The sequence below is a fragment of the Lupinus angustifolius genome, chromosome LG07, assembly GCF_001865875.1.
Source record: "Lupinus angustifolius cultivar Tanjil chromosome LG07, LupAngTanjil_v1.0, whole genome shotgun sequence".
NCBI classification, from domain to species: domain Eukaryota; kingdom Viridiplantae; phylum Streptophyta; class Magnoliopsida; order Fabales; family Fabaceae; genus Lupinus; species Lupinus angustifolius.
In genome coordinates, this window is record NC_032015.1 from 17,097,325 (window position 1) to 17,117,976 (window position 20,652).

Below are 20,652 nucleotides of genomic sequence, written 5' to 3' on the forward strand. Positions count from 1 at the left end.
ATCTGTATTAGGATTCTTCCTCCTAGATCTTTGGTCCAAAGTTAAACTGGTTCCTTCTCCAATTAGAATCTCATTAATCTTCTGAATTAGTTCCCCCACTTCAAATCCAATCAACCAAAAGACTTCCTATTCCATAGCATGAGATCCTACTCCTTCAAACAATTCAACTTTTCTTTTACAATGTAGGCCAATCATACGAAGATCGATGAATTATTCCAGCTTGCTTTCACTAACTCCGCAAAGCCTTGATGTTGAATCCAACAATTATTGAATTTAAAGGGGACATATTCAATTTTTTATCATCTTATATTTCAACACGATTGGGCAATGATATGAAAAAACCATGATGAGAGCCCATTATACACACACGGCCAATTAAAGATCCATTCAGATGAGAGGAGGTATCTATCAAGTATGCTCATGGGGTCTCGACCCGGTTGATATCATGTGAAGCTTATCCCAACAAGAGGTAGGTTAATTAGTTTCATTTCTCTAATCCAATCATTAAATAGTTACATTTCACCTCTATGGCCTATCTCAGATCCACCTTTTCTTTCTGAACTATCTCTGATAGCATTGAAATCCTCGAGCAAACACCACAAACTCATTCCTAAGTTTCTCTTCAGATTACCGGTAAAAGTATTTGTCCTTGTGAAATTAGTCTTGTCCCATGTGCTTACCAACCCTCCTACTTTGCCACACAATGGAATGAAATCCCAATCATACTCTTGATTTCCCCAAAATTTGAAGCATAACTTCTATTCAATAACCTCCATCTTTGATTCCTAAATGCTAGAAAAATCAATATCCCAATCTCACTCTTCAACATTAAGACTTTTCAATAACTTCCATCTTTGAAATCTCAATCACACTCTTGATTACCCCAAATTCTAAAACATAACTTCTATTCAATATCTCTTTCAATAACCTCCATATCCTTTATTCTTTTTTTTTGTTGGTTCATCTTTCTTCAAGAATGTAAATTTTAATTATTTCAAATATCTTTTTGAAACTAGTTGTAGTCAAAACATTAGTTTTCATTGTTATTCTTTCTTAAAATGGATAAATATAAATTAAATAATTAATGATTTTTAAAATCAAACAAATCAAATTAATCATTTTAAAACCCAAAACTATATAGTCTTGATTTCTCACAATAATAATAACTAAATTTATTTAAGGGCATAAAAGTTTATATTATTAGTAAGTGTATCATTTTAATACAGGAAAATGAGATGTTAATATCTTACCCGATTCACAATCGACTCTCGAGCTCATAACTCAAGTTTAAAGACCATTTTGGATATACAAAAAGTTTTATATGTTTTAACCACAAAACACATAGTAGTAATTCAAATCTCTTCTAAGAGATCAAAATTGAGCTCACATCTTCCTAAAATCATAGAGCCGATTTAAATCATTAGGATGGTATGAGGATTTCAAAATAAATACTTAGATTATGTGATTCATGTGGTCATGCAATTCATAGAATAATGATTAACTTAATGAGTTTTGTGTTGTATGGTTGTATTGTTTAATAAATAAATAAGTAATTGAGGTTGCCACCTGATATAAGTATTAAGTATTCTAAATGAGTAAGTCTCACATTGTATACGTAAATATGAGTTAAAGAACATATACGTGGACAAACTTACAGATTTAATACCTTAAAATTTTGAGTTAAGATATGATATCAAACTCTTTTTTTTTTCATTTAGCACATGAAAAATGTTATTGCCCGTTGAAACATAAAATGAGGTTGAAGACTTAAACTAATACGGGGGAGAGTGTGCTTGAGAGTGGAGAAAACAGGGAAATTATTTGCAGTGCTAAAACTATATATTCCTACATAGTTATATAAAGAAAGGTTGATAGGGAGCTAAATAGATAGAATAGGAATAACATCTCTTCATATAATTTTCACTATTAGTTGAGATGTTGTCATAATATGTGCTACTTATTCTATGAGAACACCAAAAGCAGTATCATTCCTCCTTTTGTCTCTGTATTTGCTTCTTAAAGAGGATTTCCATCCAGAAAATGTTTATAAAAATACAAAGATTCTTTGGGTTTATATTCTGGAACACTGTGCCCAGCTCCCTGTATCAATATAATCAAGTATATAGTATCAAGATAATACCGATTTAATATAATTTTCTAAATGTAAAATAATTTTATGTACAAACCTTTATTGTGATAAATGTAAGATTTTTGTCATATCCTATTGTGTACCTGCAACCAATAAAGAAAGCTTCTTTAGCCTCTAGTCAAGATATATTAGTCCTTTCAACAGTGTTTAAAACATTTGATTTCTAAACTTTATTTTAATAACAGGTTGTGGACCTTTCACACTAGTGCTAGTTGAATCAATGTGATGCAATGATACATGTTTAATATGACCATTAAGAAGAAGTGGTGAGCTTAACAAAATATTCAGTTCTAAATTTTGTCTATGGTTTTTCTTGTTTCTTTCTTCCTCTAGAAATTGGACTAACTCCAATTGATATTATTTTCTTATTAGAGCTTCTATCAATCTCTTTCATACATGTCCAAACTACTTAAGGTGTGATTCTATCATCTTTTTCAACTACTCATGTTTTCTCTCTTATGCATTTATTTCTAATCCTATCTAATGTAGTGTCTACTCATCTAGTACAACATTTTTATCTCCATTAATCTCGGGCAATTAAGAACTTAGAATGATCAAAGACTTGCTCCATATATAATGCTTAGTGTAAGATCTTTTAGTTTGATGTACAAAACATTTATAAAAAGCTACTGGATCTAAAACAATGTCATTTCACTTTGTGATTAAAATATATGATAATTCATTAACAATATGGAATAAGGATGAAAGAATAGTAGAAGTACCCTGCAACTTGATCATCAACAAACCAAGGCCTCCATTCATCAACAATGTTGTATCCCATTGATCTTGTCCATGCTTGAGATCCAGTATATGGAACACACATATCATGGTCTCCACTGCCAAAATATAAAACTTTAGGTAAATATGTCTTCTTAAAACATAACAAAAAAGAAGGTAACATAACTTGAACAATTTGAATCATCATAGATTATAAATCACTTTTTTTTTTTTGTAAGAGAGGATACTGCAGAAGTTTGGAAAGAGGGGACACCTATAATTTGAGAGATCAATAATATATATATGATGGATTTATTCAAGTGTGAAGTTTCATATTTGATATGAGGGGGGGAGTGAAAGAGTTTCTAAGTAGAAAATGTTCATGAAATTAATGTCGTGAGGTTTTGGTTCAAGACATGATGTCTCACTTGCAGTTCTCTCCTATTTCCATACATGGTAACAATGAAAATCTCTGGTAGTCAGAGGCTTCCCAATCAAAGTCTGATCCAACAAGTGGTATCATAATCGATGGTATGGCTGAGATATTGTTGACTTAAGGGGGTGCGGATAAAAAAGTTTGTGGTACCCACACTTGAGGGGAAATGGTTAAATTTAAGTGTGGAGTCTTACATTGGATATGAGGAGAAGAGTAAAGAGTTTATAAATAGAAAAAACTCATAGACATAATGTCTTAAAGCTTTGGTTTGAGACGTGTTATCTCACTTGTAACTCTATACTCTTTTAATACTCCAATAATAATAAAACTACCTGGTAGTTAGAGGCTGTCTGGTCACATTTTGGTCCAACAATTTTGGAATGATAAAGAAATGAGTTGTGAACTATGTAACTAAATGTATTATTGATGTCTTCAATAAAATAGGAGTTCCTCTGGAATCGGATCAAAAGCCAAATAAAATAATATAAACGGAACATACATAGAGCATTGTAAAATAAATTAGAAGCCTAAGTATTGAAGGCTAAAGAATATATAAATAGTTGAACATCTCATAGCTTTTATTACTATTGAGGTCTTTTGCATGAAAGAATCATGACTAAATAAGTTAGTGTTTCCGAGTCAAATGTGTAATGATAGTGTGTAGTAAAATTTAATCTCAACACCTTTATTCAAAGAAGTTTAATCAATTAGATAGTAATTAGGTAATCAAACAAACCAAAACCACTTTAACACCAACTTAGAATAACAATTTTTAGTTAAAATGCTAGTATCAAGCAAGTCCTTTTGGATTCGGCAATCTTTTATATCTATTTGTGACACCCGATTTGGTAATTTAATGACCAATTTACCGGATAGCAGATGTCATATGGTCCTACAAAACTGATTAATTGGTTAAATTAGTTAAACATTATAGAAAACATTTTCCAATATGATGTATGACTCGTGTTTAATAATATCGTTTCAAATGTACCATAAATAAATCTTTTCCATCAAATACACTAGTTTCTTATGACATGTCACACTATTATCTTCTTTCTTATTGGTCTGTGTTAAGTGTCAAAAATATGGTATTTGAGCCATTAATTTTAGGACACTTTAGCTTTTAGTTTGATCCAACTATCGGCAAATTGATCTTAAACTTGACATATTATGCAAATTATCTAATTTTAGCTATTAAAGTTTTTGAGTCTACCAAAATCGGATGAATCATTGCAAAAATTTGAGTTTCAGGACAAAAACAACTCAGACCCAACTTAGAAGTCACACCTAATGCATTTGATAATAGTAGAAGTCTCACCCAGCACAATCTATGTGTTGGACAAAAGTTACACCAAACAGAAGTCGTGCCAATGAAATCCTTGCGTTGGGCAAAATTAGGAGAAAATTTGGTGTAGATACTATTCGGGATTTGCCCTACAAAAAACCTGTTGTGCGTGAAATTGGGCAATTCCACCCAGCGGAGCTTGGATACCTGAAAGGTCGAGGCTCGACTGGACGAATTGTGCTGCCTAATGAATTCCTTGTAGTGTGCGAAAAGGGCATTATTCAAACTCTTTAAAAGGATATCAAGTTGGGTATTATGTTTTAGACATGCATTGGCTAGCACTTGTAATACTCGAATTTTCTGATTTCCTTAGGCTAGTTTAGCTCAAATAGAGGTGTAGAAGCAAATGGAAAAGGTTATAAGAGCTAATTCATGATCATTAGGGTGATAAATTCTTCTCCTATGAATGTAATTTCTCTCCTTTTTATCTTTTTGTATAGTTACCATCACAATGAGTAGCTAAACTCTTCCTTCTTGAGATTAAATGTAATATAATCTTGATTCAAATTTGTTCTTATTCATTGTGTTTTGATTTTATGATTTAATTTTGTGCTTAATTCTTACTTTAATACTGACAACCTCTATGTCTAGCAACTATGTTAACGAACTTGAGAGTTATAAATCATTGAAATAACTCTATGTCTAATAACTATAACAATAACATGCAATTTGTGACTAGTCTAGCAACCATGTTGATGCTAGCTCCTAAGTATGGGAGAGCTTTTCCAATGGGGAGATTCTCAATAGTGACCGACAAGGTGAAACTACGAGGATCTTTAGACTTAGGAGTGATATACTTCTATATAATAACACTACAGCTCGCATCCAGTTCCACGGTCTCTTCATCTTAAACTTAGAATACGTAGGCCCTTTTTCCAATGCCTCCGAGAAAATATATTAATTTGAAATTTACATAATATATCTAGAAATCGCTTAAATTGCCTCTATCGGTATGGTTTGGTTGGAACCGCCGGGTAAGGTATCTGTTTGATAAGAAGGGGGGTTTTAGTTCATTTTCTCTCAAATTTTCTCCACTCATTCCTTCTTGAGATCTCTCATCCTCACATATCTCAATCCTTTGTTTCCCCTTGATGCTTGCACTACCTAAGCTCATAGTGTTTTTCTTTCCAACCTCCTCTCTAAATTATTGGTTCATCCTCTATTTTTTCACTCCAAATTAATCACTCTCTTATCTAGATTCTCACCAATACCATGGTCTACTACCTTATCGTTCCTAGTGGTTATGGTTTGATAATGCCCTTTTGGGTTCAACTCAGTGTTTGCATTTGTTTTGATACATTCAATAATTCATAGCTTTCAAGGTCAATATTTGCATTTGTTTTGATACATTCAATAATTCATAGGTTTCAAGGTCAATATCATGTTAGTGGCTACAACTCAATAAAATATATGATTATAAGTCTTTAAGGTTACAAGCTTGAGTTTCTATCCTTCCGGGGTAATAAAATAATACATAAGATATTTAAGAGCATCTTCAACAACAAATAAAATTTTCATTATTATTTGGATTTGATACATTATTTTATAATTTATTATAATTGATCATGAAATAAGAATAATATATAATTTTTTCTCACAATATCAAACATCATTCTTATTCTTATTTGGATCCACAACATCTACATTTTTTTTCACAACATCTATCTCTCTTCATTAAGTACAAAAGTTGGAAAATAAGAATGATACATTGAAAAAAACTGAATAAGAATGTTCTTATTTCGTTAAGAACAAAAATTGATGCTCTAAGTGGCAATGTGACACACTTAATAAATTCATGGGGAAAATTATTTGTTCCGACTATTGTAAATATGATATGTGTACTCTAATTTTTTAGTTTTATAAATATTCTTATGAAAAATAATCAAATAAGATGGAGTAAATTACACTAATACTCCCTGAGTTTTAGCGAAATTACACAATCACCCATCACTTTTTTACCCCTACGCAAACCCCTTATTTTTTATACTTTCATTACACTGATCACCCCTGCATGAGAAATAAGTGTAATCTTTTAAAGAAAAAATGTGATAAATACAATTAAGTTAAACAAAATATGATATATTATATAGACAAGTCTAAATAATATAGAAATTAGAGGGTGTTTACTCAATGAAATAACATATGATTTCAATGGTGGGAAGAAGGATAAATTATTTATTTTCTCTCAATATTTATTCTATATATATATATATCCCCTCCCACCTATCTCCTGAAAAAAACCATAAAAAGCAAATCCTCTCATTCTCAAAAACCCTCACTTCCCCCATTTCTCACTCTCAACTTTCACTTTCAAATTCACCACCTTGCACAGTCGGCGTCGTGCCACGGTCTCGAACGGCGTCGACTCACCGGTCCCAAACGAACATAATCAATCAACCGGGAAGAAATGGCAATGGTGACGATATTGTATGGAAGTAACTACTGTAATTGCAACTGGTCACACAAACTCTTCAATTCCAACAACAAAATTCTTCATCCTTCTCCTCTCATTGTTTCCGCTTCTTCTTCATCAAACAACAATGATAACGATGCTGTTTCTACAAAATCCGGAACTAGCGCCAGAGGTAGAAGATTGCTGAAAGTTCGTGAAGAGAAACAACAAAGGGAATATGATAGGGTTCATAAATATCCTTCTTGGGCTAAGGTTCTTGAAGATGCTTGTAAAGATGACAACGAGTTACGTGCTGTTCTTGGTGACAGTATTGGAGACCCTGAACTCATGAGGAAACGGGTCTGTGTTCTATTTTTCATTAATCTTTTTAACTTTATAGTATGTTTATATGTTTATTACATAGTCACTTAATACGCGGTTCTCTTTGTTACGGTTACTTCATACGTTGTGAGGGTATGCTTATTAGGATACACACACATATATATATAGCCTACTACTCTGGGCCAATTTTTTTTTGTTCTTTCTTTAACTTAAACTGTAAGTGAAAATATGGTTCGTTAATTAAAGAGAACCAATTCGCAAAAGAACTACGAATTGGTAAGCAAGAACCATTTCGCGGTTATCTACCAAAATGAGAGAATTGTGTTTCAATGGTTTATTAAACTCTGTTATTCATTCATAGATGCTCATAGGATAGGATAGAGCATGGATTCATTAAAATACATACAAAAAATAGTCAAGCCTTAATCCTAAGAGGTGGGACCGGTTAGATGGATTAAGCGACACCATACTGCAGTGTCATAGGTCGTTCTCATTGACAAAACATTGTCTGTATATCTAGCCTAAGGTGAAAGATAGTGTGTTGGAGGCGCAAATCATTGGACGTGGACGATGGTGTGTTGGATGCACAATTGTTGGAGAATGACTACTCTTATTGGAACAGTTATTGTGGACGCAGACAACTCTGTTGATTGGATGCACTGTCCTTTTGGACGGCTGTGGAGTGAAGCCTATGGAGCTTCTTCCGGTTTCAACAAGGAAGGCAGGAAACATCTATTTCAATGAGACTGAGATTGTTAGGATTCATAAAATAAACTAGTTAAGCAAGTTCCATGATGCCTAGCATTTGATTGTAGGAGGGAGGTAATGTTATATATTGGACTCAATTTCATTGTTACAACTTGTCTCAGTTAGAAACATGCCATGGGCTATATCGTATTGGCCCAGAGTAGTAGGCTATATATATATATGTGTGTGTGTGTATTATGTAAACACTAATTGTTTATGCTAGAGCTTGTAATCCTATTTTCTAATTCCGCCCCACAAAGATAGAAAAAATTGTTAAAATTCATTAAAATGACATTGCCAATAATATAATGTTCTTTTTATTTTATAAACAATGAAAAAGGGTTCATCTCGGCCTTTGATTCAATCAAATAACTACTAAAGTGCTTCCTTGGTGATTATGTATAACGCTTTATTCTATGTTTGCAATAATTCTAATTATTGTGTAATGAAGATGATGATGATGTTTGCAGGTGGAAGAAAGAGTTAGAAAGAAGGGTAGAGACTTCAGTAAGTCCAAAACAGGATCTGTCCTTGCTTTCAAAGTCACCTTCAGAGAGTATACTGCTACCAACTACTTCATTCATTCTTATGTCTCTCTTTTAAATTGCATCACTCTAATTGCATGCCTTTTTCAGTTTCAATCCACTAGACTCGTATATCTGGTTTGAATTGTTTGGATCACCATCTGACCGGGATGTTAATCTAATTGGTAGTGTAAGTACTTCATTCATTTTGCCTTCATCATATAGTTTCTTATATTTATTTTAAAATCTTGTTTTCGGGTTCATGTAAAAAATTCAGGTTATTCAATCATGGTATCTCATGGGTCGCCTTGGTGCTTTCAATTCTTCAAATTTACAGGTTAGGCCATGTTTACTTTTACTTATTACTAGTATATACAAGTGTTAGTTATAATACTTGTTGGAATATTAGGATTCTTAACATTTTATTAATCTTCTATTGACTTTACCATTTCAAGTACTGTTAATTTTAGCTTAGTGTAAGAAATTATATGCACACCTGTTACCTTATAACAAAGAATTGAAGCTTCTTGAATTGATTGGCAGCTCGGAAGTTCGTCAATGGAGCATCCTCTATATGATGCCGACAAGGGATTCAAAGTGATGCCATCATCTTTCCATGACATCAGTGATGTCGAGTTCCAGGATAACTGGGGACGTATTTGGTATAGCAAACTCGAGAACTTTTTTTTTTATGTATAACGTGATTAGTCAAAATTACTAAACTCAATACCATATCTTACATGCAGGGTGGACCTTGGTACAGCTGATTATTTCGCGATTGATGTGCTTCTCAATTGCCTAACTGCCTTAAGCTCAGAGTAAGTTTCAATACCAAAAATCACATGTAATAGTAATAGAGATTATATACAATTATATCATTATATGTCTCACTTATATCCTTTTATTATGCAAAAATATGAAAGCAATATTGATTGATCTCTTTCTGCATAGCAGATATCTTGGTATACAACAGGTTGTGTTCGGCGGTCGCGGCATGGGTGATTGGGAAGAGGGGATGACAAGTCCGGACTTCGGTTACAAATACTTCAAGATCTGAACTTTGTTGGTTTTATCCCTCAAACTTACTTTTGAGTTGGCTTCAAAAAAGGATATCTGGATGCTGAGTAACATTGTGCTTGATTGCCATTTGGAGCAAGAAACCTTGAGAATCAACTAAATGTTGTGGTTAACATTGGAATCACTACAATCTCTATGGTCTATCCATGAATTGATTTGTTGATCACAAGATGGCAATGATGTTGGGAAACATATAATCTTGACGAATTAATAGGATGTCAAGAAAAGATTATGATGTAAAGGGTATGGAGTATTATGGACACATAGAATATTCAAATTTGTGTTTTTTGTCAAATCCTTAGCTACTTAAAAAATTGCTTATGATTATTGTGAAATACCAAATCAACAAAATCTATTTTATTAACTTTACTTTTGGTATGACATAAGAAAACATATGGGATTTGGATACTAAAAGTACCTTAGGCTGTTAATATGTAAATAGTTGGTGCCTAGAGATGCTTAGTTAAATTTAATTTTGTTGAGCTATGTAGATTTGTGATTTGTCAATCTCTTTAGTAAAGATTCTCTCGACCAAAATGATTATTTATCGTTCATTCTATAAGATTTTGGCTTAATTTCACACGAACTAAAACGAAGAAATGTGAATTATAATGTTACTGTCATTGAATTTGTCAATAATTAGATGTAACTTTTTCAAAATGTTATTGATTAGTATGACTTATTCATTATATTTTTTATTCAATTAAATTAATAATTTTCACTTTCTAATCGATCTAATAATATTTAGGTAACGTTGTGAAATAGAATTGTAGCTTGTGGCAAGCCTGATCTCTGTGGTAGTTTTTGTAAATTTACATCCTCTACTTTCAGGTTCAGTTCCCACTTCCCACTAGGGGTGCAATATGGGCTTGGCCCGACGGGCCAGCCCGTTTGGATAGCTATTTTTAGTGGGCCGGGTTGAGGATTTTAGCCCAAAAACCCATATTCAGCCCGTTTTAGTAGCCTGTTTTTTAGACGGGCCGGGCCGGGCTGGCCCGACGGGCCAGTGTTAAAAAACAAAAAAACTAAAGTGTGTGACACTGTGCTATGCGTGGGGCGTGGCAACTGGTTTCATCTTTAGAGTTTACAAGTTTAAACTAAGTTTAAGCTAAGATGTTATGTTGTTATTGTAATATTGTAGACTTATGTTTGTGATTTTTTGTTTTAAAAGACATTTATTAGTTTGTTGATTATTTTTTGTCTAAAAGTTTTAATTATGTACATTTTGGAGGGGGAAACGGGCCAGCCCATCAACCCTGCAAAATATGGGTCGGGCTGACATTTTGAGCCCTTTTAACAACACGGGCCGGACCAGCCCTTATTTTGGCGGGCCAAAGGCGGGCTGGCCGGGCCAGCCCACATTGCCACCCCTACTTCCCACTACCATCCAAAAAAATTGTAACTCACTTTTCTTGTTTATTAACCACAAAAGAAAGGAAGCCTTTGACAGGAGTATGTCTCACACGGTGTCTCATTCCATGTGTTAATGATTATAATTGACTTTGTTTTTGTTTCCTGCGGGTATCCTCACACTAGAGACAATCCTGTCCGAGCTGAGAACATCTACAGATATGTAGGGCTAACTCTCCTAGCGGGCATTTTTTTCATCCATAAGACTCGAACACGAGACATTGTTTAAGGAGAATTAAACATGTATCACTTATGATTGATTGATTGAGAAAATGTATTTAAATTAAAATTTTAATAATTAATCATTTTTCTGACCAATTATAAGTAGGAGCACATATAGTAGTACATTAGTTTGGAACAACAGATGTCTACACCTTTTATAGTCATCATGTGATATTATAGTATTTTCTTTCATGTTTTTACCCAATTTATGTATCTTAAAATATTAAGTTATGTATATAAGTTAAATAAGATGCACGCCAAATTTAAAACTTTTAGTTCACAAAAGTGCTAAATTTTGATTTATTCATATTGATTAACGGTGAATAAATTATTCTAAAAAAATAAACACTCCACTTTCTCGACGAAAATAGCTTAGGCAATCGCTCAATCCCAATCGCTGACGGCGTCACTGCTCAGGCAACGACCACCGCGAACTCCGTTCCTCACCGGCCACCGTCACCACCACTGTTCATTTTCAGATTAAGTAAACCAATTCAACCCTCACTCCTCTATTGCACTTACCCCACGTTTTCAAATCATTTCACTCTCCTTTTCTCTCTCGCAATTTTATTTATTTATTACAAACTTTGAATAATTGAAAATCCATGATATTGATTCTCATCATAATTGAACAGGGAAAAAGGTATAAATTGAAATGGCGAGTTATCTATGGAGAAAATATGCAGATTATTTGTTCACAAAGTGGGAGAAAACATTTCTATGGGACATGGTTGAGCCTTATAGAAAACCTAAATCATTCACTCCTTTGGTCACTATTTATATTGCTGCTTTCTACTCTGGAGTCATTGGTGCTGCCATCACTGAACAACTCTACAAGGTTCTTCCTTTTTTTCATTTCTTTATTGTTTTTCTTCTATTTCTTTTTTTCCTCTCACTAAATTGTGGTACTAGAGGGTGAGACTCGACACAACAATAACATTGTTTGCCTTATGACCCATAGATAAACGAGTTCAAATCCTAGAAATAGTCGAAACAGTCTCTACTTGCCGGGTAAAGACCATAGTCACCTGATACGTGGTTCTTTTTGCTATGGGTGCAACCTTTCAAATACTGCTAAGCTAGGGGAATATTCAGTAGGGTTTCTATATCTCTATGCACAGTCGTTTCTAGTGCTCATTCTTATAGGTTTGAATCAACTTTTGTTTCACCATAGAAAAAATATCCAAGGATAAAATCTTTCTTGTTGTAACTCATTCAAGTAAGTATGTATATATTAAAGTGAGTGTACATTACCAATTATTCTTCTTTTCTTTTACTTAAACCGTAAGTAAAACTCTGGTTCATTCCTTAAAGGGAACCAGTTGACAATAGAACCACGAATTAGTGTGAGAGAACCAATTCGCAGTTCTCTACCAAAATGAGATAATTGTATTTTTGGTAAAGATTGCTTACATCTACCCGAGATGGATGCCTCATGCCTGCATTTTTTTAAATTGTGGCACTTACTAGATATGAATAGTTTTAAATTAATAATTGTGTGATGGGCATTCCTCATTTGCATTCTGTACGGGTTTTGGAGGAGCCAAAAAGTGAAAGCTTTGTTGCGCTAAATGTTAATTATTGTTTGGGGGTGGTTGGTTTTATTGGATTTAAACTCCAAATACTATGGCTTTTTGTCACCAGCAACTTGATAGAGCTGTTTGAATAATAGTGGTCCTAAGAGAAACAACGATTTAGGGTGTAGTTAGTACTCTAGTTTGTTGAGTGAAGGAACTGTGAGAAGTTTAGAACATTTTGAGTTCAATTTAGGATACTGTAATGGGGTTCTATTTTGATAGGCTTCTTTTTCTCATGTTAGAAATGAAAGATTTGAAGAATTTGATTTGGATGCTATAAGACACAGTTTAATTGGTGGTATTTTCCCAGCTGCTTGCAGCTCAGCATAGCAAAGCAATTTGTTAAAATGCATCCCTTTACTCCAAAGTCCAAACTTAGGACTTATATTCTGTTGGGAATATCACTGTGTTCCCTTTCCTCCCATTTTTGGATTTAAATTCTGCTGGGGTTGACGTTGTATAAATATTTACTGTTTATTAGTGTTTATTTGAAGGTATCAAATGATTCAGACATACATCAATAGAAACTTGAATATACATGATTGATGATTCCACATCTTCCTTCCATTCGATTGCATTTTATTTATGCTCCTTTGCCTTGGTTTGAGTCCACCATTTTTATTTTCAACCTCTACCTTTTGAGGTTATATTGTCTAATTGTGAATCATATTGAGAATTGTTCAATTTTTTAATCATGAATCATAATATATCATATAATTCAGATATACCCCAATAAAAACCTAAATATACATGATTCCGCACCTAAAACATGACCCATGTCTTTCTTCCCCTTCTTCTTAGTCATAGGAGCAATGTAGTGAGACTGCATGAGCCCTCTACTCCAGAATAACAACAGTGTGACTTACTCTGCACTACAAAAACAGAGTGACTTCATGAACAGTCTGAAAACTGGTTTATGTGAATGCCAAGTTACCAGTTTAGTACTTATTATTAAGCCTCTAAGAAAATCCTCTTATGAGAATTTTGTTGAAAAAATGAAAATATCACTCAATTGTAGAATGGTGTGATACAAGACTGTACCCGTGATACAGAATCACACAAATTCGTACAATAAATCCATGATTCAAAGCTATCAGCTGTTCACCACATGATATGAATTGGTAGCTTTCCGGTTTGTGACTTGTGTGATTCGATTAACATATTTGCAGATCAAACATATCAAATTTAGGATTTTGACAGCTGCAATTGCATTGGATTTTAAACAGTTGATGGAATAACTGAGGTTTCAGTTATATGCAGCTGTATTGAATTTATTTACATTTAGGTGTTGAGATTTGTAACTGATCTCTAAAACCTTTTTAGTATTACAATAACGGAATAACCTCTGAAAAATTTATCTGAGTCCTATCTGGCTTGTTTTGGAAAGGCGGTCTGTTTTTTAACATGAAAGAAGGTAGAATGTGAAGGTCACTTTTGTCCTCGTAGATTGAAGTCAAGATTGAAAGAGGACTTTAACTATGATCAAATAGGATGAGAGGGTACTCTTGTGCTTTTCGACACAAGTCAACATGATAGAGATAAACTATGATAAGTTGATGAACTTATCCTATTATCAAGTTGGGATTCAAAAAATGAGTCGGAAAACCAATAATTTATGAGACGGGATTCAATAAAATGAACTCTTAAAGTACTACTCCCAGTCTGCAGAAACTGTAACATGTGGACTGCGAGCAAGTTGAGTGCATTATCTTGAGAGTACAGAGTTTCCCGAGGAACATTAGTAGGCTCTAAGTAAAATACGTAAAAATGAAGACAGGAGAGGCAGGCATTACCATTCGAATGGAAGAAGCTCCTGTGTGCATAAACAGTGGTGTACAGAGATGAAGGGGATCTGTTGTTGGAAAGGAGTCTCTTTTCCCTGCTGCAGGAAAACAACATTTCATATTTTTCTCTTCTCTCTCTGCCTCTCTTGAGTAAGTTTGGAACACTGCTTTGAGCGATTTCCGTCACAAATGAACATTTCCAAACTTGGAACTTAGAAGATTTAGGCATCCATTGTACCTTTTAAGGTTCCATATATGTCTCGTACTTATTTCATTTTCAACTAGCACGACATCTAATGGCTGAAGTTTCTCTGAACCATTCTAAGAATATCGTTGTGTTTAGTTTTTTATAATGCTCATTTAATTGTGTTATATGCCTCTGTACCATGAGACCTGGATTGTAAGAGGCAGCTAGAAATTAGGAATGGAATGTTTGAGCAACTGTGTATTTTAGTGGTTACTATTTTCAAAATCCTTAGTGCTGGATTTGAATGAAAATCACTTTTAATAATGCTAGTGTAAGCTTTTTCATCTCTTCTGCGGCATGTTAAAGTATCATGGGATTTTATATTGTTAATTTGACATATATGAGGAGAATCTATCTTCAAAAAACTAATTCATATTATGAATCTTGCAATGTCACAGGAGAAGTACTGGGAAGAGCACCCTGGGAAAGCTGTGCCTCTTATGAGACCCTCCTTTTATTCGGGTCCGTGGAGGGTAAAGGCGGGGCAGGTTCCCCCATCTGAGTGAAAACACTCTTGATTTCATGCTTACATCCAATTTAAACTCATATTACCACCGTTCATGATTACTAAATGTTTTGTATCAACAAAAAATGAGTACATTCCTATCACTGTATTGTGTTTTCTCTTGGATCAAGACAGGGTCCTTTATTTTCAGCTTTTGATGTTCTCTTTTAGCTATTATGATATGCACTTCATGTATACAAACTTGATTGGGATGTATCGAATAATACGTTTAGAATAATACTCTGCAATCTCCTTTTGCTATTTGTTGCTACCAACTTAAGCTGAAAATATATCCTGAAATGAAATTTTATTTGTAATTACAAATGAAGTTTTGGGAAAGGGGTTTGTTCCATTCAAAGGTTTGATATGGTACAAACTTCATCGAAAGGACTTGCAATGACCCATCATGACATTTGATGTTGCACTTAGATCTTGATACTTGACTTTACTCTTATTTGCAAATGCTTAACTCTCCACTTTTTTACTTTTGTGCTGTCTCTTTGCAAATATATTTTATGTGTCGTTCGATTCATGTAACTGATTTTATCTAGTGGGATAAATGTTTGGTTGTTGTTTTACTACCTATTTGTCATAATTAATTTGACATTATTCAGCTTCTTGACATGTTAGAGCTGGTCATCAATGTGAATTGATACTAATCAGATTCTTTCTCCATGCAAAAACAATTTCATTGTTGATGATAATATTATAGTAACTAACATTTTTTTAAGGTTTAAATATGATCAAATAGGACTGTAATTGAGTCCTTAAATGAATAAAAAATTTGTAAATATTCTCCACATGTACTTATTTAGGTTTCATTATGTTTCTATTTTTTTGGTAGTACTAAAGTATCCCTTCACCCTTTTTGGATAAGGAATTAACCCATTTTGGAGTGTGTGGTTGTCTTTCCTAACAAATTTGAGTTCAGCAAATGTTATCTCATTTACAAATTTTCAAAGTATTCATGAAACTCAATACAATTCTATTGAGACACTTTTATTCCTGAAAAGTTTAATTAGAAGCAATTTCACCATAATTTAACTTGACTTATGGATATTGATAGTGTTCACCATAATTCAGCAACTTTAGATCCAAAGTTATAAAATAATTTTTTACATGTCGTTCAACATTTATATTTAACCATTAACTCTTAAAATGATATTAATGATAAATCTATGCATAAAATGTATTCTGCATAGAGTCATGTTTATCACTCTTGTAAACAATTTTAGTCATAGGATCACCATGATTCATCCTAGAATTCACCATGACTCAATATTAACCCTAAAATCCACCATGGCTCAACAGCTTTTGAATTAGAACCTAAATATAATTAAATATAATCCATACGTTTTAGATAAAGGATTTGACAATAAGTGATAAACATTATTGATAAGAAAATTATTAATTATAACCAACTTGAATAAATATTAAGGACATCTAAAAGTACAATTAAACAAACAATTTGATATTAAATTAATTTTTACAAACAATAACTAATAATACCTACATATATACCAAAACAAAAAAAAATGAAAATTGGTAATATATTATTGTTATTATAACCAAATAAAAGATGATAAAAACAAACCAAGACCCCCACTAATACCAATAATTGATCATTCTCCTCATAATCCCATCTGTATTCAACCTCTCACCACATTCCCAAAACCCATTTCACTCTTCCTCTTTCCCTTCCATAACAAAAAAACCAATCTCCTTTCATAACAACCCCAACAAACCCAAAATCATAAAAAACCTTAAAATCCTCAAAATCATATAAACCTTAAAATCCCCAAAATCATAGAAAACCTTAAAATCCCCAAAAACATAGAAAACCTTAAAATAAAAAACAAACACCAAAAACCATGTTTTCTTTTTCCCCTTCTTCTTCTATCATATTTCATTTTCTTCTTCTACTCTCAATATCTTATTCTGCATATTCCAAATCCAATGCAGCCACAATCTATGAGGTTCTAAGAGACTATGGCCTCCCAATGGGTCTCTTTCCAAAGGGTATCACCGAATTCAATGCTAATGATGATGGAAAATTTTGGGTGCATTTGGACCAAGCTTGCAATGCCAAGTTTGAGAACGAGTTGCATTACGATAGAAACGTTTCTGGGTCTCTTAGTTATGGAAAGATTGATTCTTTAACTGGTTTAGAGGCTCAAGATCTGTTCCTATGGTTCCCTGTTATGAGCATTCGTGTTGATGTTCCTAGCTCTGGGTTGATTTACTTTGATGTTGGTGCTGCTTCTAAACAATTCTCTTTGTCCCTTTTTGAAACGCCACCTGATTGTGTTGCTGTTACACCTGAGAATGATGCTGATTTTGTGAATGCTTATCAGGTTCATTTTTTTGTTTTTTTTTTTTGTTTTTATGCTTTCTAATTTTGTTTTGTGTTTGAATTTGTTTTGTTTGTTGTGTATTTTTTGTGTTGGAAAAGGACATGATTGATGATGGTGTTGGTCATGGTCAATTTTCAGTAGTTGTGGTTTGGTTGGTGGATGGGCTTGTTCTTAATAAGAACTATAAGAGCTTGGTGGTTAAGTAGATGCATATGAAGATATAAAATGATGAGCTGAAAAGTTCTTAACTTTTATTTATTTATCTATTTATATTAGTCAGATTTAGTTTGATGGAGGCTAGACCATTGAAACACAATTTTCTCGTATCAATTTGTGGCTCTTTTGCAAACTCGTTTCCTTTAAGGAATAAACCAGATTTTTACCTACTGTGTAAGTAAAAGAAAAGAAGAATATTGGTAAGTACACTCACTTACATAAATTAGTTACAACAAATAAGAAAGAATCTTATCATTGGTTATTTCTGCTATGGTGAAACAAAAGTTGATTCAAACCTACAAGAAGCAGCACTAGAAATGATTATGCAAACCTATAGAAACCCTGCTGAATATACCCCTACCGACCGATATTTGATAGGTTAACGTACTATTAACAACATACCTATATCCGTACTAAAGAGAATCACGTATCTGGTGACTATAGGCTAGACCTATATAACATGAAGAGAAGTTTGTTTGAGGGGTCAGAGTAAACCAAACATAAAGGAGTATATTAAGACAATGACAAAGTTTGGGAGGATTTTGACATACTTAGCACATCTTTTTTGTCTTGTCAGAAGGGAATTGTTCAATTTTATGCATAGGAAAAGTTTCTCTTTGATAAGTTCTTACATGAAACTTGAGCATCTAATTTGGGTGCAATAGGCTAATCAAATCAATAGTTAATATCATGGATCTAAATTGTGGTTGGGAAATGTTGCTGTTAAGTTGTTTTTACAATGATTGCAGGCAGGTGTAGCAAAATGCAAGCATGAGGTCACAATTGAAGTGGCAATGTGATTTTGGAGAGTGCTAAAACTGCAATGCTGCAGCTGTAATTGTGGTGGCCGATCGCAATTTAAAACCATGATCGATTCATAGCAACTATAGTTAATAACAATTAGTTTCCTTAATTTACCATAATTAACGGTGAGATTGATAAAGAATTTTCTTGTTGCCAATGTCATGGAAGGGGGAAGGGAAAGAAGATGGTGTTATTGCCCAACTTCAATCCTTGTGGCATAGTTTGGTGGGTATGGTTTTGTTCTTTAGTAATAAGAACCAGACGTTGGTCTAATGGTGTAAGACCCTACTAGATCCCCAAATAGACCTAAAGGTCAAGGGTTCGATTCTTGGCAGCGACACTTGTTAGGAGGGGTAGTCACGCATCCTAAAAGAGATTAGTTCCTTACCCATAGGATGAGGGATACCCTTGGTTATACCAAAAAATAAGAACCATTCCTTTTTGGTGATTGAGTAGAGCACATGGAACACAAAATGATAGGTTGAAAGCTTTTTGTTTTGCTTTCCCCTTTTTCTGTTGATATTTTAGTTGTCATATTATTTGTAGTATGTGTTTTAAATTGCGGTTGTGGTTGTGATTGCGTTTACTATAATTGTGGTCATTGTAGTGTAAATTAGTTTGTGAGTAAAAAATATTTTTGTTATTGATGCGGCCCGATGTGGTTGCATTGCAGCCTGATACAACCCAAATGTGGTCCGATGCGGTTGCGTTGCGGCCCATTGCAGTTGCATCATCGTGATTCGGTGCCACACTGCAGTTACGGTGTGATGTGGCAGTCACCGCAACTGCAATTTGAAACACTGTTTATATAGTTGTTATCCTTTTGACTTTTGATACATTGGAAAAGTTTTTCTATCTTAAGTATGACAACTTGTTACAAGTCCCCTTTTCCTTTTCTGTTATGAAACACAATTCCTAGTTGTGATGAAGTTCCTTCGTCATTTCCTCCCAATTGTTAAGGCCTTCTAGTATATTGCATAATGTGTATAAGTTGCATACAAACCATGAGCATAATATGACTCCATGCTCTAATTTTTATTTAAGGAATTGGGCTGAAGAAAGTATGTTGCATTGTTTCATATGCAGGGTAAAGTTGGAAGACTCCGGTATCAGTTCGATCCGGAAACTTCTGGAAGAGATGTTCTATAGACCAATAAGACAATGCAGAAAGCTTGATGAAGATGTTCCCTAGTGCAATCATCATGGATGCAGGTCCTATAGTTTGGTCCTATTCTGTTACCATGATGATACAATCCCATATAGTACAGAGCTAGGGAAGCAATGAGATAAGTTTCAAGAATCTGAATCTAGAGCTAGATTGGAGCATTTTGTTAAAAGGGATTCTGGTGACAGATTTTGTTGCATGTGATGTTTTTTTGTACCATAAAAATATGTTGGGGTGTTAATTGAGTCAAATTTGTTATGTTAGTTAAAGTTAGACTGAAGCATATGCACTTTTGATATGAAAGTTCATGATCAAACTTTACATATCATTGTCTTTGTAAATACAATTTGGCAACAATTTCTAGATTATATATGTCACTACCATTGCCTTGTGTTATAAATACTAGTTTTATACATTCTTCAAGGGACCTATTTTTAATTTCAATTGCCAATAAACTCTTCTAGGCAGAAAGAATATAAGGAAAAAAAGTGGAACATTTTGATTTCAAGGGATGGAACAAAAAGAAAAATCATGTTTCATCATTTTGTGGATATGCAACTGTTGAAATTATAGGATTTAGATAAGAAATGAGAAAAAAAAATGCTCAAAATAGTAAATTGTGTTGATAATATTTTGGAT

At 33.5% G+C, this 20,652-nt stretch overlaps 4 protein-coding genes across 7 annotated transcripts; 3 read left to right on the forward strand and 1 right to left on the reverse strand.

Annotated features, from left to right (window-relative positions):
* Window positions 1,892–2,993, reverse strand: LOC109353094 (serine carboxypeptidase-like 21). Its single transcript, XM_019595270.1, has 3 exons — window positions 2,872–2,993; window positions 2,187–2,232; window positions 1,892–2,100 (listed from the first exon to the last, which is right to left on the reverse strand). Exons 1-3 carry the CDS (start codon window positions 2,970–2,972, stop codon window positions 2,017–2,019), a joined length of 231 nt encoding a protein of 76 aa, XP_019450815.1. The 5' UTR covers window positions 2,973–2,993; the 3' UTR covers window positions 1,892–2,016.
* LOC109352505 lies at window positions 6,873–10,054 on the forward strand. The gene is made up of 7 exons (XM_019594513.1): window positions 6,873–7,399; window positions 8,599–8,684; window positions 8,764–8,842; window positions 8,930–8,989; window positions 9,196–9,314; window positions 9,399–9,470; window positions 9,607–10,054. The coding sequence occupies exons 1-7, from the start codon at window positions 7,055–7,057 to the stop codon at window positions 9,707–9,709; spliced, it is 864 nt and encodes a 287-aa protein (XP_019450058.1). The 5' UTR covers window positions 6,873–7,054; the 3' UTR covers window positions 9,710–10,054.
* Window positions 11,712–15,735, forward strand: LOC109352506 (uncharacterized protein At4g29660). 3 transcript variants are annotated; one of them, XM_019594516.1, is made up of 4 exons: window positions 11,713–11,845; window positions 11,997–12,199; window positions 15,368–15,486; window positions 15,539–15,735. In XM_019594516.1, exons 2-3 carry the CDS (start codon window positions 12,017–12,019, stop codon window positions 15,473–15,475), a joined length of 291 nt encoding a protein of 96 aa, XP_019450061.1. In that variant the 5' UTR covers window positions 11,713–11,845; window positions 11,997–12,016; the 3' UTR covers window positions 15,476–15,486; window positions 15,539–15,735. The 3 variants fall into 3 exon arrangements, with proteins under 3 accessions (XP_019450060.1, XP_019450061.1, XP_019450059.1); XM_019594515.1 differs by having other exon boundaries at window positions 11,712–11,849; window positions 11,999–12,199; window positions 15,368–15,735; XM_019594514.1 differs by having other exon boundaries at window positions 15,368–15,735.
* LOC109352507 (uncharacterized protein At5g01610-like) lies at window positions 17,104–20,311 on the forward strand. Of its 2 annotated transcripts, none has more exons than XM_019594519.1 (2): window positions 17,104–17,829; window positions 19,972–20,311. In XM_019594519.1, the coding sequence occupies exons 1-2, from the start codon at window positions 17,346–17,348 to the stop codon at window positions 19,995–19,997; spliced, it is 510 nt and encodes a 169-aa protein (XP_019450064.1). In that variant the 5' UTR covers window positions 17,104–17,345; the 3' UTR covers window positions 19,998–20,311. The 2 variants fall into 2 exon arrangements, with proteins under 2 accessions (XP_019450064.1, XP_019450063.1); XM_019594518.1 differs by having other exon boundaries at window positions 17,106–17,828; window positions 19,935–20,311.